The sequence below is a fragment of the Aspergillus caelatus genome (genome assembly GCF_009193585.1).
Source record: "Aspergillus caelatus strain CBS 763.97 unplaced genomic scaffold BDV27scaffold_277, whole genome shotgun sequence".
Taxonomy (NCBI): domain Eukaryota; kingdom Fungi; phylum Ascomycota; class Eurotiomycetes; order Eurotiales; family Aspergillaceae; genus Aspergillus; species Aspergillus caelatus.
This window is the reverse complement of record NW_022475540.1, coordinates 21,873-45,944: the sequence shown is the minus strand read 5'-3', so window position 1 is coordinate 45,944 and position 24,072 is coordinate 21,873. Positions and strand designations below refer to the sequence as shown.

Below are 24,072 nucleotides of genomic sequence, written 5' to 3'. Positions count from 1 at the left end.
AAAAAAAAAAAAAAAGGCTTTCTGGGCCGTAACTTGGAACTTCTCGTGGCACAAGGGAAAAAAAAAAGGAAAAAAGGAAAGCCCCAAAGACAAAAACAACGCTTATAAGCTGAACCAAACTAGCCATGCAATAGAGTCAAACAAACATCAATAAAGAAGAGATGTCAAAGAATAAAGAAGAGAGTAAAAACAGTAAAAATGACAAGGTAATGGCCCTCTCCAAATGGTATACAGATGAGAAAATCTGGACTTTGCTGCCCAGTCAGTCGTCTGTTCAAATCATGGTTAAACCATTCTATCCCAATTCTATCCGCCATTTTCAGGCGGTAGAAATCAAACCGGTGACCGAGTGAGAGAGTGCCGCACAGCGGTCACCCTCAACGCCTGTCGAGTTGCTCCAAAATATGAAGATCAAAGACCATCCGGGAATCATGAAAAAATGGGAAGGGAATAGAAAGGAAGGACAGGGCAAATGATGGCGGAGGGTTGGCCTCCCGCAACTGCCTTAATCTGGGAGATTGCTAAAGAGTTCGATTGCTCATATATGTTCGCCTCACACGTGTCACTCATCAAATCCATGATGGCATCGTTTCAAGTGGCTGTGAACGCTGACACAGTCACTTGCGCTCATCTCATAGTTGTCATGCTGTCGTAGGCATTCCCATCCATTTGGGACTGGCTTGAGGATCGGTGGTGGTTGTACAAGGGACTGTCCCTCCTGACACGCCATCGGTTACCTGCATCGGTATCCTTCTCCGTCACACCCGTTGGCCGATCTTCAGAGTGTGTCCGATGGGTTCGAATGTGCTGCTTCATATTGTCCTTTCGGGTGAAAGCTTTGTTGCAAATCGGGCAGTGTACGCTTTTTTCGCCAGTGTGCTTCTTTCCATGGCGCGCCGCATGTCCCGAAGTCGTGAAGGTAGCGGAACAGTTGTGACTAGCAGCAAACGGGCATGGATATTTGTTCTTTCGGTTTATTTTGGTTGCCATGGCATCTCTGGATCCACTAATTGATGCTGATGGGGAGGGAGGGTCAGATACGCTGTTAGCACTGAGCCTTTTCTCAGCATTGGTCGTCGCGGTTCCTGCGTTCGGCGCTTGGTAAACATGGGGTTCCTGACGATGAGACTGCATATAATACCCGGGTACGGCACTCATGTAGTCGTAAGAGCAGTCGGATGATCCAGGGGACGTGGGCTGCGCGGCTTCCGACACGGGATCGAACTGTTGCCGGTTCACTGGGAAAGAGTCTGAATGTGCATACCCATAGCGATAGTATGAGTTTAATGCCTCTCGTCGTGGCTCTGATGGATAAGGGTATGATGAAGTAGAATGGGGCCTGCACAACCGGGGGCTTGATCGTACTGTGAATGATGGATTGTCATCATTGTTTAATATGGACACGAAGCCTGCCTTGCAGCTAGTCATATTTTACGCTAGAAATATCTGGTACTGGGCGACTTTTGGGACAGTTAGTTGACTTGTTTCTTTTTCGAACCCTTCTTTGGTAATATCGGACAAAACAGTGATGCGATCCCAATTTCCAAGAGCGCCCACGATAGAAAAGAAAAGCTATCAAGAGGGAGTACTCACGAAAAGGCCTTCGATGATGTTTGTCCTTTCTTCGTGTAACATGCACTAGATCTATTACCAGGTACTTGAATGTAGATCTGACAAAACCCTGGTGGAACTCGGCCTCCTTGGCGGAGTAATCGATTTTAACCGGACAGAATCCCGAGAACTCCTGCCACGTTCTGGATGATGAAAAAGAGCCCGACTGATCCACCCCTCGAGACTGGACAATGGCGTTGACAGATGATTTAGTTGTTCGTTTTTCCTCTCTATAGCTGATGTCACCGATCACTTCCGATAGGTGACAGAAAAATAATGATTCTTAAAGAGAGTCGAAAATTGAACCGGTCGTTTTCCGGAGATGCGTTATGAAGGAATGATCAGAAGATAGTAGGAGAATTAGATCAACACCCTGACAGGTATAAGCCCTAGCAACTATCTTCCAGAGAAGTGCCGGAGCCAAGAAAAATAGCGAGATGAGTAAGTCGAGGAGCACCAAAGCCGGATGGAGAAAGGAGATTGCACCCGGATATTGATGATAAGAAGAGGAGATCGTCAAATGTGATATAGACGTGATAGGTGATTTGATAGATGTTGATAGATAAGGGACGATTGAAGGAAGGGGAGGAAAACCGTGCTAAGATAGACGTTTGTCTAATTAGAAGAGGGGAATGGCGAAGGATAGAATTGAAGGTTTGGAAGAAGGGAATTGGAATAGAGGATGAAAGAGGATGAGGAGAAAGGCGAATGGAAAGAGAAATAAATGTAGAAGGAAATGAGGAAGAACGACAAATGATAAAGAGAAGGGGAAAAAAAAGTAAAAAAAAAAAAAGAAAAAGAAAAAAGAAAAAAGATAAAAGGGACAAGAAATAGAAGAGTAAGAGGAAGAAGCAGAAGCATCTTGAAACCCGTCCAGGGTCTCTCCAGAAGCTCTGGCCATCTCAGTCAAGTCAGTCAGTCGTTACTTAGTCGCTGTACTAGTGAACCAGTTAGTTAGCGTTCGAGGGTGTCCACGACACTAGTTAGTTCTCCAGTCCTGGTGGATCCGTGGTAGGCATCATTCATTTGTAGAATAATAAAATAAAAAGTAATAATAATTAGAATAATACTAGACCACGACTAATAGTCTGTTCATGGAATCCTTGGGTTTGTTCTCTTAGAGGGGGCCAAGGGTCTGCCCAGAGTCTTGTTGGGACCAGTGTAATTTTAAAAAAAATAATGAACAAGAAAAGAAAAGAAAATGATAATAAAAGTATAAAAATTTCAATCACTTTTTCACTCGCTTGTATTTCTCAGAGACTTTCAGTACGATAGTGGGGAATATCTGAAAATAATAAATGCAGATTTCAAAAACAAAAGCCCCAAAATCTTGCCCTTTTGTGAATTAACAGTTAATCTTCCCACTGGGTCTCGGAGTCCCGAAAATAAATAAAATAAATAAATGAAATGAAAATGAAAATGAAAATAAAAAAAATTCAAGCAATTCATGAACTCTAAGGTGTGGCTAAACAATTTAACATTCAAATGGTAGTAATTCCGAGAGGTACAACCAACACCCGGCACTAGTAAACTTCTGGGATCCAGTCATTAATGGCAGGGCGTTCCTTACAATCCTGACCCTTACCTCTTTACAGTAAACTCCGTCCACTAACTCCCAAATCCCTTCGTCGGGGCAGCCACTCCGCTCTAGCCAGAAGGGTGGCTTTGCTCTCTCCGAGTCTCCGACGTGCTATATTTACCCAGTCTCTAACATCTTCGTCCACTCAATGGGTCGTTATCATCATCCTTTTCGTCAGGATACCCATCGTGAAAAGGGACCAACGCCCCCGGTCAGGGCCCGAAAGCCCCTCCAAGTTGAACCAACTACTCCCCATCCAAGTAGTATAATCCGATCTAAAGTAAACTAATTCCCTGGTTGGTACGTGTACTTGTCGTCAGCTGATTCATTGCAATATTTCTCTCTCATATCGTTTGATTATTTCTATTCAGTATTATTTCTGGGGGAACAAGATATACATAGGTTACTATATTCCTTAAGAGGTATGCTTAGACTGGAGGTTAGAATGACTACGGTAAAAGGCGCCGAGTTTTGGTGTCCATTGTCCCTGCCCTTGATCAATATCTGGATTGATATCACTTTTCATACGATGCCTCTAATGCACAATTTTGCACTATTGACTGTTATAATTAATTAACGGAAAATAAAATAAAGGAAAATAGTACGTAGTTATTTTATTACGCTAACCACTAGATACAGAGAACTTTCCAGGGATTCCCGAAAAAAATAATCTTCTCGTCACTTTTAGTTCCTGCACCGGTGTGAACTCTACTGCGTATTGAGATTACATACATGTCGTATGGTCTGGATCAGGGACAACACCTCCAAAAGGTTTCTTTTATTCTGGAGTTCAATATCTCAACTAATCAATGAACCACGAAAGCGTCGAAGTCCAGAATAGCACCAAAAATGTCTAAACTAAGAATAATGGTCCATGTTTGACCTTTTTATAGAAAATATCCCGCGTTGACACTAGATCTACAGCCTATTGTCGAGAGCACAACCCATCAAGCACTCGTGCTGCCGAGACAGTAATCATGCCCATCGTTACCCATCCTGGTAAGGCGTCCTTTCATCACGTCCCCAGAAGAGCCTTGCGGACAAGCTTTTAGCCACGGTGTGATAGAAACCGTGGTTCTACTATATCCTGCATTAGCTACTATGTCTACTGATGCGGGTTGTTAAATCCCAATGTATATGTGATCGGGAAACATACATTTTGTTCGTTTTCCCTTGAATGTCAAGATAGACCCTGCATCTCTTCTCTTACCCGAGGAGATAGGTTATTTTCAAGGTTGTTCTAGTGGGCTTTATTATCCACATCAGATAGAGGACGACCTCGTCCGTCTCGGGTTTAGGGCTCGGTACGAGGCCTCGGGCTTAGGTACCGTAACCGTATCATACCGGTACTATGGAGTTCACCAAGTGGAGATTGGCCGATGTACTTATCCACTTCTGGATATTTCCTTCGTTTCTGATTCGCTTTTAAGTTAATGTATGTACAGCGGATATTATCCCCTCCGATATTCTGGAAAACACGGCCTTCGTTCCACCGACGACGACGACATCGGAGGGAGATCTTGAGCTGTGAAACTATTTGCACCATTGAAGCGGCCATCGATTGCAGTTTGAGTAGTGGCAAATGGAATTTACCATCGAGTCCAAGAAAAAGAAACTATGAGGGGTACACTGAAACGTTAAAAGATACATACAAATTGTACATCCTACTAATATATGTGTATATAGGCACAGCGAGGGATTCAATCAGCACCCCGAATGACTTCATTTTCTCAGGCTAAAACCCAGTGAACCTCTCAAGAACGTGGTTCTATCCCTTGCAGATATCCAGTGATTTTTATTCATTTATTTTTTTTATCAATTTTTTTTTTCACTCCCGTCTTCTGGTCCCTTGGTTGTCCTTCGAAACCATCGAAAGTTTCACTTAGTAGCAGGAGTAGGATTTAATTTCGAGAACAATAGCATAGGATTCGCTCAAAGCCCCTCAAGTGCATGGCTAGCAAGCTACTAGTATGCCTCCGCTCCCCTCCCCATCTGACCCATAGCAAGCACGCTAAGGCCTTCTTAGCATGCTTTATCGAGATATGGCCTTTCCATCCTGCATCGCTTCCCACAGCTTAGCACGCATACGTGTTGTCAAACGTCGTCAACGACGAACCCCAGCCAACCCTCTACCACACCATTCTCTATAAACCCACCTATCCACAATCCTGTCTTCTCTTAGCTCACTCCACCCTAGGCATCAACATTGATAAAGATTGCCATAAGCTCTCTCCTCCCTTTTAGCGCCGGGCCGGAAGATGATATACACAATCTTCATCGTCGCCAAATGCTTGGCCCTCTAGTTACATGTTCCCCCCTGCGGAGAAGGACACATTCTCTACGTAGGTAATGTTGAGTGGCTCTCCGTATACGGTGTGCGCCGGCTCCATACTAGCCCCAGCAGGGTATCGGGCGCTCCTGGTCATACGCGTTCATTGCCAGGTTAACGTCAGGATGTCGTCCAGATCCAGCGATTAGGTCTCGAGACACCTCTTCCGTCGAGTACCTCGGTTTTATGCTCTATTGACCTTTTTTTTCTTATGGTTTTATTCGCCGATGATTTTATTTATTTATTTATTTTTCTTTTTAGTTTTCCTCGCCTCAAAATCGTTCCCGTGAGCTTCCGTTAGCTAAGAGAGGGGTTGCTTATACTAAACAAGTCGGTTGCGGCAGCCGGCCATTTAGAATGGAGACTTAGGGTATGCAGAGTTGGTAATGTTTGTCATTCGCAGGGCATGTTATTTAGACGGCAGTGCAGAGAAAAGATTGAGTAATAATTATGCACGTCTCGGAGCAATCTTCTCAGCTTGCTTAAGTATCGAAACCTCCCCTTTCCTACAGCTCTGCAGAGACATCCATATTGCATGGATAATCCGTCTACATACATGGAAACTGACAGCACGGACAAATCCCGAGAAACCGGCTGATGCACCCTTAGTTCCGCGGAATGATTGTTGATCAATGCTCGTGTGGCCCCCGGCCTTGCTTCTGATTGCTCTGGACAGTCCTGCCCTACTTGCAATCTGCATAGGGTAGTATCTACTAATGTATATGTACAGCCCTGGGGCAAGGTTGACTTTTACGCATCCATGTCAAACCGTCCACCAATCCATTGGCTGATACCCCGGAGCAAGGTAGTATCAAGTACAGTAATAATAATATGCGCCTACATAAGACCACACATACAGCAAGCACTCAGTAAGAAATCAAGCACTCCCCATTTGCTAACTGCTCATCCTTGGCACGGGGTCTTTTTCGACACTAAGAGAACACTATCCTGGTCCCTACAGTAGTAGCTGAATAGCTACATCTTAGTTCCCCTTTCAGGGATGTATCCGAAGGGGGAGTATATGTGAGTTGTGAATGTGTTTCGACGTATCAGAAGTGGTAACGAACCCCATGGACACGGCCACGTTCCTTTGGTTTTACTAGGCGAAATACCAAGACATTCGTTGACCCTCTCTTATTTTTTATTTTTTATTTTTTTTTGTTTTTTCATTTATTTTCCAATCTACTAGCGACAGGTTATTTCTTGTAATTACCGGATCAAGTGGAGTTCCGTCATCACTACCGACTCTGCCTACTGGTCGAAAGCCGGCTGTAGATCATAAGCCGGTGGAGTGTAGACTCTTAAGTTTACTGGATAGGGAAATCTTAGAGACCTAATCATTTAGGTGTCTGTATCGTATATTCCGTATATATCGTATTCTGATATATTGTATCGCGAAGGGGCGGGGAATCGGACGTCCGATGAGGGCGGCGAGTCGGATGTCCGCTTATTCATTGTCCTTCTGGAATGTTGATATCCGAACTGGGGTTTTCTGAGGTAAGTCCTCACACGACAATCAAGTTGAAAGATTCTGCCTAAAGTGGGTTATTATCCAGTATGAACAAAGAGGGAAAAATTACATCCCTAATGATACATACATACACGCCAATGCAGCCATGCAAAGCGGAGGGGTAAAGTAAAAGTAAACCCCTCAACCCTCATTAATGGAATGTCGGGTGTAAATCCCCTAGCGCCAAAATACCAAGACGTGTAATGAGACGACGAGCTAGTCCCTGCGTCGGGATTCGACTCCCCCGATTAATAATGCAGGAGCACTTAGTCAGCGCATTAGCAGTGGGGTCCGTCTTGTTCCTGGGAACCATTACTGGAGAGGTCCAGATCTTGGGTTGGTTTGGCCACACTTACTTTTTTTTTTCCCTCCCCTTACGGTAGTTCTCAACTGCCGTTGGATTCAGGGAAAAACCCCATAAGTCAGTCAGTCTACACTAACTCTTCTTTCCCTTGTATTCTGTCTCTTATTCGGCCGAATCTACTTGTTTAATGCCTTTTTCTTGGCTTTATTTACTAACTCTAACTTATCTTGAACTACTAACTAGGCCGTTAATATTGGGACCTTAATCTTATTGTCGGCTCATGATTCGAGGGGGAGAAATATTAGGGGACCAGAAGACCGAAAATTACTCCGTACACCAAGACGAAATATACCAGGTTCAACAACCCACGGCACTTCTGCCGAAAATCACCCGTACCTAACAAATTTCTTGAAACACACTGTGTTTAACATTTTTAACCCTGGACAACTTGGGTTAGTTCCTGTAGCTTAATCTTTTTCCTTTTTTTTTTTTCTTTTTTTTTTTTTCTTTCTCAAAACTCAAGAGCACGTACTCCGCAGGAGCAAATGAAATATGGAGAAACCAAAGAAAAGAGAAGTAGGCCAATGAAAAGGAAATAAAAATTAATTTTTATCCCTCCTGCTCTCTTTAGTTTCCCATCCTTCCTATCCCAGACAACATCGACGGTTCCCCAATCTCCTTCCCCTTTGAGGCGAGCGAAACGTGAGATTTGGTGTAAAAAACAGCCTCATGTGGCGTGCAGTTTATACTCCTAGTAGACTAGCCTTTCTCGTTTTTGATTAATTTGAATTACAACTTACAGAACGACAATACCGGCAAAAGCATGAGGTAGAGTTAGATAGCAGACGTCAGTTCTTCAAGCCACTAGCCGATCCCGGCAATGATGTGCAGACCGGGAAAACACGAGGTAGGGAAAAAAAACCCAAAACGAACAGGGGGATATCAATCAATGTTTATTGTTCCCTTATTCTTGTTCTTATTCTTCTTCTTCTGCTCCGCCTTTTGCCTTAGGACAACAACCCTCCCAAGCTTGCGGCAGGGCCCTGGTCTCCCCGTCGTTTTCTTTGTCTGCTTTTTTTATTTCTAAGAATTCTAGCGGCGTGCATACGTATATGTCAGCCCCGGCGATACGTATATCGTGAGAGAGATGACGTGAACTGCGGCTTCGCCGAGGCAAGGATCATCGCCCTTTGTTTATAGTATGGCCGGGTTAAACCTCCCGTTTAAGTTGATGATGAAGAGAACCGGTTGGGGTAAAGGGTTGATCGGCCGTCTCAGGCTAGATCACCGTCTCAGCTCACGGAAGGATCCCGTAGGTGTGCGGACTACGTGAATTTAGAAAAATTGGAATAAGTTAATGTGAGGAGTAAAAAAGGTTTGGATGGACCTGAAACAAGCCACGAGGGGTCTAGACTGGTACAGCTTAGCAATTGGCAAATGCGACATGTCGGATTTTGTTCCTAGGAGGTTATGTATCAGAGTGTTGGTTTTTTTTTTTTTTTTTTTTCTTTTTTTCCTTTGCTCCTTTTTCTTCTTCTCTCCTTGCTACTGTTTGTTTTGGGGGGGTGTGGGTTTGTATGTTGGTATACTTTGGGTCCGAGGGGGGATGCATATCCGTGGATTAGCTGAACGTGGGACGATAGATAGGGTTCCAGTATATCAGACCGTATTATTGTTCAATAGTCTTATGGGAAACATGGTTTTTTTAGGGTACCGAGTCAGTTACTTTAATGCTGCTGACTCAATCACACGATCTTCAGGGTCCGGAAGAAAGTTTGGGACGGGAAACCCTGTTTTTTATTGTCCGTATTTGTGCTGTGTTTAGTTACCGGTCTGATGGCGAACGGAGAATATTTTGACTTTTGAGTTTGTTTTCTTCGGACGGTATTGAAATTCTGGAAATACTGACGACGTGCAGTGAGACCCGGGATGTAATTGCCGTATTTCCCGACGTTTACCTTCTTAGCTTCTTTTACTTTCTTTCAATGTATGTGACGAGATAGTGGTGCCTTAGTAATGCGTTGATCCCATCAGGATCGGTGGCTCAGCGATTAGGTGCTGCGGTGGATTCACAGCCCACTTCTTTTGATTACATAGTTCGATTTGGACTGCATGGAATATGTCAACGTTCAATCTTCAGATCTCATATCCTAGTCCGATATACGTACGTGCTCCGCGTATGCTCTATATGATCTCGTCTAATAACGGGATAGAGAAAGATCAGCCATCTATCACGAGACGGCTCATGTCACAACGAGGAATACGTATACCCCGGGGAAGCAAGGCATGTTCGGGAGAAATAAGAAGAAAAATCAGCAAAGATCACCATGGTCCCTTCGTTTTTGCATTAACATCTGATAACAATCTATGAAGCATCACAGAAAAGTATACTATACTACGTAAGCAGAGACGTCACGGAGTGGGGCCAGGATTATGACAGAGAGCGTATCGAAGACAGCAGAGACAGCTAAGCGCTGCAGCTTAATCCTGCTAACAGCCCTAGTGCTGTGCACAATAAAAGATAATGAAGAGACACAGACCACTATCTAGTATCCTCGGCTTCCACACCTATCTAGACTTTTCCTTAGTCCGAAGCTTAGTGTTTTGGCCCTTGTGGCTCGTCATACGACCATACGTAAGCCAGCGTTTGTGAGCCACATCTTAGTGGAACCAACCTAAGGCAACAACATTTCCCCAAGGGTCAATTGCCTTTCTCCAGAGATTGCGGCGCTTCGCTAAGATGATAACTTTATTGTTCCCCTTCGACAACTTACGTAGGTGCATACGAATGCTCCGGTCCGGAGTGGGGCGGACGACGGATTAGGGCTGTCCGGTAGTAAGCGCCGAAGGAGTGTGATGGATGTCAACTGGGCTTAGCTGTTGGCCTGGCCGGGGTCCATGAATCAAATCCTGTGTGGCTGGTTTCCAGCAGGGCTTTTTCTTTTTCTTTTTTTTTTTTTTTTTTTGCGCTTGCCCTTCGTTGGGTCCGCTTTTTCTTTGTTTTCATTCGCTTGGCAAATCGGATTATCCGAACAAAGACTACCTCAAGATATGACTACGTACGCCGTACTAATAGTCCATCCAGGATAAAAGCGTTAGAGCCGCTCAAAACTCGGTAGTATTCGGGGACCAGCTTATTCTTTCTTGTAAGCTTAATTGATGATTTGCTGATGAGTGACTGCCAAGGCCAGTAATTAATCAAATCCGAGAAGCCCTAATCCTACTAGCGGGCCTCGTACTCCATCTGTTACGGTCATGGGTATTGACTGTGATGAGAATGCATGGGCAGTAAATTAGCTATTGCGAATTATTCCACTATTGCGCCTAAATTCCCGGCATGTAGCCAAACTATACAGTATAGTTGTATCAGATTCGTGTACTTTCTGTCCGGCGAGTCCAAGAGCAGGTACCGTATAACCTGCAGAACATTGTGGGCAACGTGTTGAATATGAGGAAACCGTCACTAGTGAGGGCCACTGAAGGATTATTGGTGTAGTTGAATGACTTGAACCTGTCATACTGCTCTACGACGAACAGTGTCGAAAATTCTGGTTTGGTAGCTGTGTTATACTAGTCCTCAACTGCCAAACCAGTGCATTCTGGTTGTGTGTACGCCCATACACAACAGAATTTGGGCATCTCAGACGCCCATCTTGCTGTTGTGTTCATGACACTCATGAGTCTATCTCAGAACAAAGCAAACATGACCCCCATAGGTTGAAGACGGTTCTGTCATGACGGTCTCCGGTCGGCACCTCACTGTGAGTTCATGTCAAACCTATCTACCACCCCTTGTTGTTCACGATGAAAACTCACAACGTGTCTGTCATCTTCTTAGGAAACTCACAGCGCCCTTCACCCCCTCCTGTCATCCTCCTCTAGTTGTCTCGCTGTCATGACCCTGACGTATGACGCTTCCCTCCACCTCAAATCACGAGCTCGCTCATACTCTTCTGTCTGAACACTATTGAGGCCCATGAGTCCAAGTGCGGGGCTCAGCGGCATCAACAGCCATACACCCGAGAACTGACCAGCTGGCGATTCAGACCGGTCGGGCTTGGACGTTGCTCTGAACACTTCTAGCCAGCAAAGTCTGCCATTGGCACAAAATGCACTAGAATCAATGGCCTCAATCTGTGGCTAGATATCTTTCAGAATAGTCCAAGGTAAGGAGACTGCCCCTTTTCCTATGTATGAGATATAGTCATGGAACTCGACACTAACAGATGAAAAGAAAGCTATAGGGTCAATGAGATGAAGCCGACTACCTACCTTGACCTACACCGAGGCCAACATACCAACCACAGCTGACGGAACCTATAAGTAGCATATACCAACGGCTTGGGGCTTCTGTCCAACTCTAACAATACTCCCAGTGGCACACAATGCGGACAGCCTACAGTCATTGCACGATATTGCGCCTTGAAACACGTGGGTATTTTAACAAAGTTGGTCCCCTGTCCAGCCTTGAATCCCTACACCTACGCGAGGACACAACAACAGAGAAAGGCATCTTCTCTCAAATACAGTCGGTTGTGGTTTATTTTTAGAACTGTGATGGCTCCTATTGGAAAGAAGCTACCAAGCGATGCGCTTGGGCGGTTATACAAAGGCGTCAGCGAAGGAACAAAGGCTAATATCCTATACACTAGAAGGGGTAATAACAAAGCGGTATGTATCAATACTAGGTAACATCCCGTGATCATCTTAGTCCCTGAAATTTGGGACTGTGAGTTCTCGACAGGCTTCGCTGCATCTAGTGAAAGGAGATTCGAACGTGAGCTAACAAACACATGCACATACAGGCTACGAGGGCACGGTTATCATCCGGCACTTTCTATATAATATATGTTCGTACCCTTTGAGTCACCGCGATGAGCAGTATCTGTTGAATGATTGCCATAATTGTCAAGGAGGTTCGACATTATATGTGCCAACAAGCATAATTTTCCAAGGTTCCGACGTATGTCACTGGATCTAAGACTTTGACTTTGGTATGAGGCTTATCATACATTCATATTTTCGAGAGACGTCAAAGCCCAAATGTAACGTCAGCTAATTTGTGACTAATGTATGGTATGCGATGGCCCAGGCGCCACTGCAGGGCTGCGCAGGGACCTTCCCTATTGTGGCTAAAGATGTCTCATATCATGCAGTAGTAGAAATCGCATCTATAAAAAGAAGCAAGTCTTTGTCAAGTTGCAATTATTCCATGTGATATCTTAATTGATTCTCACACACTCACGCACCGACTCGACTCGACTCAACCTGCGAAGTGCTCAGGAAGTTGTTGATGTTTGCAGGGAGTATGTCGAGTCGGGGATTCATAGTACACTACTAGTACAAAGCAACATTGCTCCTTCTTCTCCAATGGGCTTGGTTCGATAAGTATACATATACTTTGCCGCATTCCGATGGACTCATTTTGATTTCATCAAGTGTTCATACTGGTGAGTGGCGTGAGGATCACTACTGCTTACTACGTTAAATATCAGCAGTTGAAAGTTTGCCCTGGCATGCCTTCCCTTCACTGGAATGTAGGTATCCCTTATTCCCTTATTGACCCAACCCCCACTTGGGTATCACAACAAATACCAGCCAGGAAGCTGGTGTCGGATTGCTTTGGTTTATTCATACGGCAGATAGTGTATTCTATTTATGGCTGTTCTAGACTATGACTTTGGAGGAGCATCAGCGGGCATCCACACGATATACAACAGTCTCTCTAAGGACCAACGCGACCCGAACGCCTCAGGTATGTAGAATGTTAGCGATCGGTTTTGAACCAAATCAGATGTGTACTGTTTGGCAGCTTGTAGTATCCGGGTCGACTGCTGTCCCATTCCACACAACGGCCAAGCAACCGCCAGGGGGGCGGTGGGGGAAGGGATAGGGAGTCAATCGAAGGATATATCTAGCAGTTGACGATCGCTGACAGATTCAACTTAATACTTTATCGATCTGACGTTATTGGCTTCATATTCTCTAAGTTAATCGTTCTCTTCACCACAGCTTATTTCCTTTTCACATATCCAAACAACCTGATTTTGATTGTTTCAACTCAAGAAACATGGCTTTGCTTACCAAGGCATCATCCCTAGCTTGCCTGTTTGTCCTATCCTTCTTGGCTCTTGCCTCTATCAGCTACTCGCGCCCCATCATGGAAATCTCCAGATCTGGGACGTTGCATGCACGCAATGCGGACCCGGTACGTCATATGGACATTTCTTTGATTAGCAACTGGGAAAGGAAGCCACTAACGGTGTATGGCAGAGAATGATACCAGGCTCTAACGATCTGGTCGGTGATATCTTCAAAACTGTTGATCTGGATAACCTCGCGAAACTCAACAACTGGAAGCAAAACCAAACCACAAATGAGAGTAGCAGCACCTCGCCTACCAAAACACAAAGCAGCGTCACCTCCAGTGCCAACCACACCGCAAAGCAGACAACCCCGAGTGGACTGGCGGACCCTGAGGGCGACCCTTCCGTGTTTGTGTCGGGCCTATTGCAATTGCTATCGGATAAGTTCAAGCAAGCGTGGCATAGCAGTGATGAACACACCTTGAACTAGGGGTGTTCATGATTAGGAGGGAAATGTGACTGTTGATGATCGGATGATTGGTCTGTGTTTCTTCTATTGTGTTTCGTTGGATTTTCCTTTTTTTTTTTTCTTTGTCACTTCATTTCTGCGTCAATGCTCTGTTGAGCTGCGAGCAGCTGGGCTTCCCAACGAACTCTACCAGCGGTGTAACGATTGATGACAGAATAGGTAATGGCGAAAAAAAGTTCCGAAAAAATGCTAGTAATAATCACTTAGCTCGAAGAAACCTAAATGGTAACAATGACCATTCTAGGAAGGTCTTATGTCCGCATGGTTGTAGAGCCGCGACTGCGAGATCTATATCCTCCCGGCATACGTGATAAATCCGTACCCTTAACCCCGTGCCACGGCCCAGCAAAGTCTAGTCTTACATAGAACATACTCTCTACCACTGTTACTTACGGACTCAATCTCCACCCTACCCGTCCCTATTCCCTCTTATGGTCACATCATGACCCCACGGATAGGCCGAATGACCAAAATTCCAAGAATTATCGATCTTCGAAAGCAGCCAGATGGGGCGATATCCCAATTGGGTTGTGGTGATGGGGAGGCCCGCTGCAAGGTCGAAAGCTTGATATGAGCTGAAGTATACCGCCAATTCGATCTTATAAACCGCCGCTTTTTCGCCTCTCTGGGTGGAGATTCTTCGCTCCCACTTCCATTCAAACTACTTCATTTTAACTTAACAGGCTTTGCACTTCGAGTCGCACTTCAATTGTTCTGTTTTTCTCTGCACGTTTTTTCACCAACTTAAAAGCAATTTATTCATCTTGTGATACCATGCCTTCTCTTGTTGGTCGGGATGTTGGCCATACTGGCTATGGGTTGATGAGTATGTAAAGTTCTTTCTTTCTTTCTCCTTTGCTATATTTCTCTTGTGAGATCCACGCTTGTTATAGTTGTGTCTTCTCTTGTCCATGATATACCATGCAAAATACAAGCAAGAAAAGAGAAGAAGAAGAAAAAAAAAAAAAAAAAAGAAGCAAGGACCGCACCCAGAACCGAACGACGAATAGTTAACCCACCACTACAGGAATGACTTGGGTCCCTCAACCACCCCCGCAAGAACAATGCTTCGAGGCTCTGAACACCGCCCTCACCCAGGGCTCCAATTTCTGGAACGCCGGTGAACTCTACGGCACCCCCGAATTCAACTCTCTGCATTTGCTCCATAGTTACTTCGCTCAGCACCCGGAGAATGCAGACAAGGTTGTTCTCAGCATTAAGGGTGGGTTGAAGCCGGGCCAACTGGCGCCTGATGGTTCCGAGGCCAATATTCGGCGCAGTGTGGATGAGTGTCTTCGTGTGTTGGATGGGAAGAAAAAGATTGATATCTTTGAGTGTGCGAGGCAGGATCCGAATACTACTGTTGAGCAGACGGTTACTATTCTTGCGCAGTTGGTCAAGGAGGGGAAAATTGGGGGCATTGGGTTGAGTGAGGTTGATGCGGAGACTATTCGGAGAGCGTATGTTTACTTAACTTTTCTTTCCTTTTTCTTTTTTTACGTTGTTGTTGTGCACCTCTGTGTTTATGGTTCTTTGATCCTTGGTTTTTATGATTTACGGTTTCTACTGGATTTTGACTAACTTGGCCATACAGACACAAGGTGCACCCAATTGCAGCCGTAGAGGTTGAGATGTCTCTGTTCGACCTCACCATCCTCCAGAACGATGTCGCGAAAGTGTGCGCGGAACTCAACATCCCCATTGTGGCATACTCGCCATTGGGACGAGGTGTCTTGGCTGGCGCCTTCACCACAGCCGCCGACATCCCCGACGGCGATTTCCGTAAGATGTTGCCTAAGTTCCAAGATGAGGCAATGAAGCAGAACATCAAGCTGGTCAATGAGGTCAATGACCTGGCCTCTCGGAAGGGCGTTGCTCCGGTTCAGATCGCACTCGCCTGGGTGCTTACTCTTAGCGGCAAGCCTGGCATGCCTACGATTATCCCTATTCCTGGTGGTACCACGAGCGCCAAGGTAACACAGAACTTGCAAGCGCCTCGTCTGACTGATGCAGAGATGGCTGAGATCGATGCAATTCTGAAGCGGAATGAGATTGTTGGGAGTCGGTACTGAGGGGTTACGGTACAGTAATGGATATTTCGATTTTCAATGATGTCTTGGTGCATTTGTCATTATATAAACTAAATAATAGACAAAATTAAATTTCAATATATTGTTGCACAGCTTTAGAATGATATGGTATCCTAGATGATTCTGCGATCGTTAGCGCTCTGTTGACTGCAATGATGTTGGAACAATCAATTGTGCAGAACGAATAGAGTCAGATCAAGTGTAGAATGTCAACATGCAATCTCACCACAGTAAACTGAGGAGATTGTCCGAATTGCAGAATTCTCGATGGAAAATCATCATGCAAAGAAAGATTTTGATGACCGCGTAGTCAATGTACGTACCGTTAGCTGATATTACAAAGTGGTAGTCAAATCTGCAGTTAAGTCTGGTATATAAAAACAATTGCATCCCATTTAATAACATCCTAGTCGTGGTGGTAATCGACTGAAAAGGTCATTTCAATTCCAGAAGATTGACCCCACGACATGAAGTATAGTTCACAGTGAGGGAAAGGAGCAACAAGAAAAAGGGGAGAAGAAAAGAAAGAAGGAAGAAAGGGCCGGAAATGTTGTGGGCGGTATTTTTGTCTGTCCGCAATAGCCTCGTCACGTGCCGTGCGGGCTGTATACTCGATCGCCCCAGGCTTAACACCTCCATTGAATGATTGACGCTTTGTTTCCGTCGCAAGACCACCCGGTGTTAGTCCTTGTCGAACAATTGACTTCACTGGTTTCTCCCGTACTATTCCTCCCCCGCTCTCTTCCAATGACCGAATCTCCGGGTTCTCCTCTCTCTTCCATCGCCTCCGACGACATGTCGGATCGCGAGGAATTGAAGCAGGGTCTCTCCCCCTCGACCTCAAATATGCCTCCTTCCAAGCGCCGCCGCACCGGCATCGGATCCTGGGATCGCAATACCCCCGTCTCAACATCCTTCCAAGATGATATTCCCCCGGCCTCCCCGTCCTCTTCCATCTCCTCGGACACCTCGGGCGACATCCCCAACTCCCCCGGCACAATGGCCCTTATCGGAGGCACCCAGGACGACGACTACAGCGGCCAAGGCAACGACCAGGTGACCGTATGCCGGTGGGAAGGATGCGATGCAGGAGATTTGGGAAACATGGACGACCTAGTCCAGCACATTCACAACGAGCATGTCGGCAGCCGACAGAAGAAATATTCCTGCGAGTGGTCCGATTGTACTCGAAAGGGTCAAACGCATGCAAGCGGATACGCGCTGCGCGCACATATGAGAAGCCATACGAGGGAGAAGCCTTTCTACTGTGCGCTACCAGGTGCGTTCAGTCCCCTTAACAGGACGCTTATCAGGCTCAACCCTCTTCGGGGTGAAGTAAAGGGCAAAGCAAAGCAAAGCAAAAACTAACTTGCGACCAGAATGTGACCGCAGTTTCACCCGTTCAGACGCCCTCGCCAAACACATGAGAACAGTTCATGAGACGGAAGCTCTTCGACCTTCTGATCCAGTACCGAAGCATCATAATGCGCCTTCCGCCGTCGGCACCCCTGCAGGGACACCCGTGAGCAAGCTCCAGCGCATTAAGTTAAAGGTTTCCCAGCCGCCTAAAGGTGACTCCGAGCTGCCTTTTGAGCATAACAATGATGAGGGCAAATGGCTGGACTGCTATCTGGACAATGGGGCGGAGTCCGGGTTCCACTGCGAGCTCGGCTTTCAGAAATATGAGAGCTCGCTTCCGCCGCAACAACTCTATCGACTTCTCCGTCGACAAATCCACTGGGCCGAGAAGGAAACAGCAGACCTACGCGATGAGTGGGAGAAGATCATACCGAAAAGAAAACATGCATTTCTGGAAAAGGAAGCCATCTTCGAAGACGTCTGTGATGCTGAACTGCGACTATTCAGTCTCCTCATGGGAAGCGACGCCGCAGCGCCATCGTCATCAGCCGCTGCCACAAACGGAGCAAAGAAGCAACCCGAGGCAGCAGATACAGAAATGGCGCTTAACCCCGAACCAGAGTCGGCGGCAGCATGAAAGAGATAATTTATCATTTTTCTTTTTCTTTTCTAACTTGGGTCGATTAACTTACCTCTTTTCGGCCCTCGTCTTCCCCTTCTACCACGCCTTATTCCCCTTCTCATATATCTTCTCCCTCTTTTGTCTTCTTTCCTGTCCTTGTCTTCTAGGGGTATAACTTTCATGAACCAAGATACCTAATCAGATCATGTTTTTTACACGTTTTGGAGCACGGTTTGTCAGTCATGTTGTGATTTTCTCTCTTGTTTTCGGCAACACTGGTCCTGAGTTTTATTATTTTGTACTTTTATGGAATAGGAATTCGATCCTTGCTTTTCATTACTCTGCTATACTGTTAAAGTGTGATGTAGATCTATATCCAAGCTGTCTAATAGAGAACAGGGCATATAAGTCGTTTGTAGGGGTACAAGTGGCCCGAAACTGATGCCATTTAGTTTTCCTATGCCATAGGACCAGTTGGCTGTTTTCATTACTAGCAAGAGAAGGAGGGAAAACAACAGGTAAATTGGAACGTAATCTTTGTTATTTTCGTTGTGTCCATTTATCAACACAGATCGCAGACAGGGTTATCCATAGATGCAAAGTCGCAGATATTTCCGACCGCAACCCCGAGTAGCTCAGAAATGAAATAGTAATCAGACGTCTAATGATATCTCAATATGTCTCCCAGAGGAGATGAATGATCCAAAGCAAGTCAAACTCCGGCAAGGCACCGCCAATAAGATACATGAAACGAAGAGAACACCCATCACCGCAGGGCCCCCTACCAGTAAAAGAGGGACCCTGTTGTGGAATATAACGCGAGAAGGGAGATAGCAACGAAAAGCAAAATGTGAGGCAAGGTCCATTACTCCGCTAACAGGGAGAGGACAAGCTCAGGAAACAGATATGCGAACATGTCGGCAAGCGTTTTGCTCCAATCGCAGAACAGAAATAAATGTGAAACATAAAAAGCCAAGTTATATCATGGAAACATCATATCAAGTCCACTCATGCTCAACACTCCTTCATATATCATACCAGACGCCGTCGCCATGCTTTCCCAATGATGCATATTTACCGTGAATGAAGAAAGAAAGAAAACGAATACACCACAGAATCGAAGTGGACAATCTTTTTTGTTTTGGCTGCACCACGCGAGCACCGCTAGCTTCCATTGGAAGCTGGGGCAGCAGCTGCAACTTTTTGCGCAGCCATCAACTTTCGATACATTTCCTGAAGTTTGGCTCCTCCAGCTTCTTTATTAGGCCAATGATTATCCGCAACAAAATGCCTATCATTTAGTCAGTGAGGGATATCGAGACAAGAAATGCGAGAAACAAACCATAAACGAGTCTCTAAGGAATGAACAGAGCCTTGTCCCTTCAAAGTACCATCTATAAATTCACCGATCTTACGGAGAAGATTCCGTAACTCAGAAGCCCGCTCCGCTTTATTCGGGTAGTTCTCCTTGGTAACAGCTGAGACCTTCTTGAGGTCTTCACGAATAGGCTTAAAGAAGAGGCGTGCAACGTCCTCCTTGCCTGCAGAATAACCGTTCTCACTATTCTTCCGGCGACGAACATCTTCACTCGACGCATCGGACGTCCTATGGCGGGCGCGTTCGCTCTCATGAAAAGACCTTGGTCGGGAGTCGTAGTTCGGAGTGTGATGGCGTTCGACGCTATCCCTAGCCCCATGAGTATGAGAACGATGTCTTGACCGATCCATTTCACGATGGCCTTTGCGTGAGATCGAAGGCGCCGGGGAAGCAGAAACGCTAGCACTAGCGTGGGGCCGAGAGCCTTTGCGGTTATTGCGGTGGTGATTTTCGACAGCCCTCTTGGCATTGACGCTTGAACCATTGGTAACCTTGTCTTTGAGAACAGATAGCAGATAATCTGCCCGGCGGACAAGATGAACAGCGCCGGGAGATTTAGTAGACTTATCTTCTGCGTTCAGACGCTCGTTTTTCCGTTCAACCCGGTGCTCCTCCAGGAAAAACTTATCCCCAAGTGCAAGATCCGGATCATCTCGGATCTGAGCCCAGGCACCATAGCCGTGGCGTATGATGCCAATGCAAAGCATTCCATCTTCCCGGGCACCCCATGGACAGGAGTAGTCAGCCGCCTTGGTGGCTTCGGGAACCCGAAAATTCTTGAAATCAGATACCGCGTTTGTCGCTTCCTTCAAAATCCGCATCTCAGCGGGGCGCTCAACAATGGTATATGCGTTAAGACGCTTAACACCATGTAGGTCAAACAAAACAGCTTTCTTCTCCTTCTTAGTAGGCATTTTGCCTGCGTGTTCAAGAGCTTCCATCTTCTCAATATCCTCACGGACAAGAGAGGAAGCCTTTTCAGTAATCTCACGAAGTGCAGCCTTAACAGTCTCCCTATCACGGTCCAGTAGACGCGCCTCACGGATAACATCCTCTTCGCGATCATCTATATCACCATAACGCAGGAAGGCCCGCAACAGGTGGCGGTATTCCTTCTCTATAAGTGGTCGTTTGGGGTCCAGTTGCGTATTCGAATCGGATTCGTCGCCATCATCATCAAGGGAAACTTGAGCCCTCGCAAGTCTCTTTGCTTTACGCTCTTCACGGGAATCTCGTCCATCCCCAGGCACATTACGTTTGCGTGGCCGATTTTGTTCGATAACCTCGGCGAGGTAGCGTTCGTCAGCTTTCTTTTTCTCCTCAGCTTTGATTTCCTCCAGCTGCTCCTTGGGGATAATGTCGTCCCATGTAAGGTCATCCACCTTGATATCGACATAGTCAAAAGCCTTGAGAAATTCTTCACCGCCATCAGCCTGGATATCCTCGGCTTGTTCGGTCTGATGTAATTCAGCATTTGCAAGCACGGAGTCGATGTCAAGCTGCTCCAATTTCTCCTGGTTTCCAGTCTGTTCAAACATTCTCTGGCCACGACGCTTGAGAATACGGGAAATATCCTCAGTCGAGTTCGGTTCAGTGATGGAGATTCCATTTCGCGCCATCTTGTTTTGAATCTCTGATGCCTCCTTGTCGGTGACACCACGCTGGATCGTGATGAATTCCAAAAGAAGCTTATTCCGGGCCCTCTCAATCACTTCTTCTTCTACTGTATCTTTGGAGACTAGACGGTACACACTAACCGGCCTCGTCTGTCCTATACGATGTGCTCTTGCCATGGCCTGCAGATCGGCCTGGGGATTCCAATCCGAGTCGAACAGAACAACCGTATCAGCCGTCATGAGGTTAATTCCCAGACCACCTGCTCGTGTAGAGAGAATGAAGGCGAAATCGCTGCTTCCAGGGGCATTGTAATGCTCAATGGCCAGGCGACGAGAAGCCGCCGGAATTGTTCCGTCAAGCCGTTGATACGTATAGCCACGAAACTCCATATATTCGCCAAGAAGGTCAAGCATTTTAACCATTTGACTGAAGATTAAGACACGATGGCCATCACGTTTCAACTTCGCTAAGAGCTGGTCGAGAAGCATCATCTTGCCACTACTGGTGATCATGGCTCTCAACACATCCTCTCGGCGAGTGCTACCATCCAAAATCTTCGCTTCGGCATTCGGAAACATGAAAGGGTGATTACTGGCTTTCTTCAATTCCATCATAATATTCAAGAGGGACTGTTTTTGGCCCTTAGCGCCGTCGTTCAGCGCAGCATAATTTTTCGTAAGAATGTTCTTATAATACTCCAGCTGAACATCCGACAGCTCTACTCGAATGATCTTTTCCACCTTGGGAGGCAGGTCTGATTCGACTTTAGATTTCGTTCGCCGAAGCATAAAAGGTTGTATGGCCTTCGTCAACTCCGCAAGCTTGTGAGAGGCAGCCTCCGCGTTCAAATCCATGTCGGCATCAATGTCAACCACGCCAGGATTTAAGAAGTCCAGAAGGGCAGAAAGTTCAGCGAGGTTGTTCTGAATAGGAGTACCGGTAATAAGGAGCCGAGCAGGAGACCTAAACTCGAGAAGCTTTGCATACAGCTGAGATTCACGATTCTTAAGTCGGTGTGCCTCATCGATAGCCATGAATTGCCATTTAAATTGGCTCAGGAACGCGGAGTCTAGGAGGACATATTCATAGGTTGTTAGGAGGACGTTGAACTTCGGCCGTCGAGGATTGCCATCAATCATGAGCTCGTGCTCTCGTAAAACTGTACGAGCAGCTTCATTACCGTTATAGACAACATAATTCAGGTCGGGCGTCCAGTTATCAAACGTCTCCGCCCAGGACGGCATGGTAGACAAGGGGACGACGACCACAAAGGGCCCTTGCTGGCGTCTAACATGCCGTAGCCAGTTAATGAAAGAAACAGTCTGTACAGTTTTACCTAAACCCATTTCGTCGGCGAGAACGACGTTGCGGTTCTTGACCCAGTTGAAGGCCATAAAATTGACACCCTTAACCTGAAACTCCTTCAACTCGCCGTTGCGCAAGAAGCTTGGGGTACCCTTGATGGCTTCAAATGACTTTCGGCTGGCAGGATTGGACTCCGACTTATCGGAGACTGGAGGCCGAGACGAACGATCTAAGAAGCGATCTATTTCGCACTGAGCGATTTCACTAACGAGTTCCTCGTTTTCCCACGTGCAGGAGTCGTAGAAGAGGCGTTTCCATTTCACGAGGTATTCGGTTCCCTCATCGCCTTCCCGCGTAGCAATGACTCGCTCAACCTGTTTGTAATCCTCAATGGCGTCTACGTCTCTTTCGCGATCCAGGTTCCACTTTTCCCGATCCTCAGGGGCTACATCCTCGTCTTGCCTCAAACGAATTTCTTCATACAGGACCTTTCGGATGTAATTGTCAAGGCGGCGAGTGCTGCGGCAGTTTGCAAGAGACTCGGCAGTTTCCCATGTCGCGTGGTAATGGGATTTGCCTTGCCATTTTATGTAGAACTCGAAGTCATGGCGATCGAGGTCGGTATTACTAGAGTCTACATCTGCTTTCAGGCGGTGGTTGAGAACAATATCCACGGCAGGACGGTCATCTTCCACTGCATTCACCCAGTAATTCTGCATTAGATCATCTGGGTCATCCTCGAACATTGAGTCATCATCGTCCTCATTGTATGTGGAGACCCTAGCAGCATTCCTTGTCGAGAAGCGGACCTCGGCATGAGAAGGGGCGCTTGCTGACGCCTGTTGTCGGCGACGTTTCGCCTTGCTTGCACGAGCACGGCTGCCCCCGTATTCGGATTCAGATGTTTCTGAATCTTCCGAGAATGAAGACTGGGTTGCGGAGCGGGAGGGGCGCTTGGAGGTTTGTTGTGAAGCTACAGGGCGCCGACGCTTTGAGCGAGGCGCCACTGCATCCGAGTCTGAGTCTGAGAGAGACTGGGCTACCTGACGTGTCGTACGAGCGCGTCCACTACGGCGAAGTCCGTACAGATCTGGGTTCTGTCTGATATAGTCCGATTCATTGACCGAGGATGATTTCCGTTTTGTCCCCCGGCCGGATTCAGATGATGAAGAATTTTCGTTGCTGGACTGGCTACTGTCCTTCGCGTTGTCCTCCATTGCAGAATCATCCTCGTACCCTTCTGCATCAGGAGAGTCGGCGTTGAAGGACTCGTCCGCGGCGTCAGGATCCGGGGAAGAGTCGGAAACGACATGGTTGTCAACAGAATCGAACATGTTGCTGTCACCATCACTAGCTAAAGGCTCATTCCTAAAGCTGGCAGTGTCGGAGGCAGGCGAGTCCGGATGGCCATTGGCGAAAGCCATCGCGATCGAGGGCTCCGAGGTAGATGGGATCACCATGCTAGTAGCTATGTGAGAAGAGACATTAGCATTGAAGCTCAGGACAGGCCTGGCGAGGGATCAAAGATACAGCGCGACATAAAACAGCAGTACGCGACTCAGTTTCCGATCGTTAGGAGCCTGGAAGTCAAGACAATCAGGTAGGAGGCAGGATATGATGCACGGATGTTATTTTTGATGGAAGCTCTGATGAAACGCGACGAAGAGGGTTGAAGTGAGTATTATAATTGTAGGGACAAAATCATAGGCAAAACCAGACCCAGGAGAAGAGCTACATCCAGACCTTGACCTAA

At 46.4% G+C, this 24,072-nt stretch overlaps 6 protein-coding genes across 6 annotated transcripts; 4 read left to right on the top strand and 2 right to left on the bottom strand.

Moving 5' to 3' along the window:
* Window positions 1-490: 490 nt before the first annotated feature.
* On the bottom strand, window positions 491-1,714 carry BDV27DRAFT_56793 (C2H2-type zinc finger protein). The gene has a single exon (XM_032076960.1). The coding sequence runs from the start codon at window positions 1,426-1,428 to the stop codon at window positions 628-630; it is 801 nt and encodes a 266-aa protein (XP_031922307.1). The 5' UTR covers window positions 1,429-1,714; the 3' UTR covers window positions 491-627.
* Window positions 1,715-12,567: 10,853 nt separating this feature from the next.
* On the top strand, window positions 12,568-14,166 carry BDV27DRAFT_56727 (uncharacterized protein). The gene is made up of 4 exons (XM_032076959.1): window positions 12,568-12,870; window positions 12,980-13,088; window positions 13,435-13,541; window positions 13,607-14,166. Exons 1-4 carry the CDS (start codon window positions 12,850-12,852, stop codon window positions 13,907-13,909), a joined length of 540 nt encoding a protein of 179 aa, XP_031922306.1. The 5' UTR covers window positions 12,568-12,849; the 3' UTR covers window positions 13,910-14,166.
* A 200-nt stretch (window positions 14,167-14,366) lies between these two features.
* BDV27DRAFT_136491 (aldo/keto reductase family protein) lies at window positions 14,367-16,130 on the top strand. The gene is made up of 3 exons (XM_032068779.1): window positions 14,367-14,774; window positions 14,976-15,408; window positions 15,543-16,130. The coding sequence occupies exons 1-3, from the start codon at window positions 14,723-14,725 to the stop codon at window positions 16,018-16,020; spliced, it is 963 nt and encodes a 320-aa protein (XP_031922305.1). The 5' UTR covers window positions 14,367-14,722; the 3' UTR covers window positions 16,021-16,130.
* A 552-nt stretch (window positions 16,131-16,682) lies between these two features.
* BDV27DRAFT_56720 (C2H2-type zinc finger protein) lies at window positions 16,683-18,129 on the top strand. The gene is made up of 2 exons (XM_032076957.1): window positions 16,683-17,317; window positions 17,418-18,129. Exons 1-2 carry the CDS (start codon window positions 16,786-16,788, stop codon window positions 18,032-18,034), a joined length of 1,149 nt encoding a protein of 382 aa, XP_031922304.1. The 5' UTR covers window positions 16,683-16,785; the 3' UTR covers window positions 18,035-18,129.
* BDV27DRAFT_56721 (uncharacterized protein) lies at window positions 18,130-18,523 on the top strand. Its single transcript, XM_032076958.1, has one exon. It carries the CDS (start codon window positions 18,225-18,227, stop codon window positions 18,459-18,461), a length of 237 nt encoding a protein of 78 aa, XP_031922303.1. The 5' UTR covers window positions 18,130-18,224; the 3' UTR covers window positions 18,462-18,523.
* A 511-nt stretch (window positions 18,524-19,034) lies between these two features.
* BDV27DRAFT_56710 (chromatin-remodeling ATPase CHD1) lies at window positions 19,035-23,923 on the bottom strand. The gene is made up of 2 exons (XM_032076956.1): window positions 19,362-23,923; window positions 19,035-19,310 (listed from the first exon to the last, which is right to left on the bottom strand). Exons 1-2 carry the CDS (start codon window positions 23,777-23,779, stop codon window positions 19,184-19,186), a joined length of 4,545 nt encoding a protein of 1,514 aa, XP_031922302.1. The 5' UTR covers window positions 23,780-23,923; the 3' UTR covers window positions 19,035-19,183.
* Window positions 23,924-24,072: the final 149 nt, after the last annotated feature.

Excerpts from the sequence above, each read along its gene's own strand:
- BDV27DRAFT_56793 (XM_032076960.1), bottom strand. The coding sequence starts at position 1,428 with ATGACTAGCTGCAAGGCAGGCTTCGTGTCCATATTAAACAATGATGAC.
- BDV27DRAFT_56727 (XM_032076959.1), top strand. The coding sequence starts at position 12,850 with ATGCCTTCCCTTCACTGGAAT. Across the intron at positions 12,871-12,979 it reads TGCCTTCCCTTCACTGGAAT|TGTATTCTATTTATGGCTGT; the intron begins GTAGGTATCCCT and ends TACGGCAGATAG. Across the intron at positions 13,542-13,606 it reads ATGCACGCAATGCGGACCCG|AGAATGATACCAGGCTCTAA; the intron begins GTACGTCATATG and ends GGTGTATGGCAG.
- BDV27DRAFT_136491 (XM_032068779.1), top strand. The coding sequence starts at position 14,723 with ATGCCTTCTCTTGTTGGTCGGGATGTTGGCCATACTGGCTATGGGTTG. Across the intron at positions 14,775-14,975 it reads TACTGGCTATGGGTTGATGA|GAATGACTTGGGTCCCTCAA; the intron begins GTATGTAAAGTT and ends CCACCACTACAG. Across the intron at positions 15,409-15,542 it reads GCGGAGACTATTCGGAGAGC|ACACAAGGTGCACCCAATTG; the intron begins GTATGTTTACTT and ends TTGGCCATACAG.
- BDV27DRAFT_56720 (XM_032076957.1), top strand. The coding sequence starts at position 16,786 with ATGACCGAATCTCCGGGTTCTCCTCTCTCTTCCATCGCCTCCGACGAC. Across the intron at positions 17,318-17,417 it reads TTTCTACTGTGCGCTACCAG|AATGTGACCGCAGTTTCACC; the intron begins GTGCGTTCAGTC and ends ACTTGCGACCAG.
- BDV27DRAFT_56721 (XM_032076958.1), top strand. The coding sequence starts at position 18,225 with ATGTTTTTTACACGTTTTGGAGCACGGTTTGTCAGTCATGTTGTGATT.
- BDV27DRAFT_56710 (XM_032076956.1), bottom strand. The coding sequence starts at position 23,779 with ATGGTGATCCCATCTACCTCGGAGCCCTCGATCGCGATGGCTTTCGCC. Across the intron at positions 19,311-19,361 it reads TCCTTAGAGACTCGTTTATG|GCATTTTGTTGCGGATAATC; the intron begins GTTTGTTTCTCG and ends ACTAAATGATAG.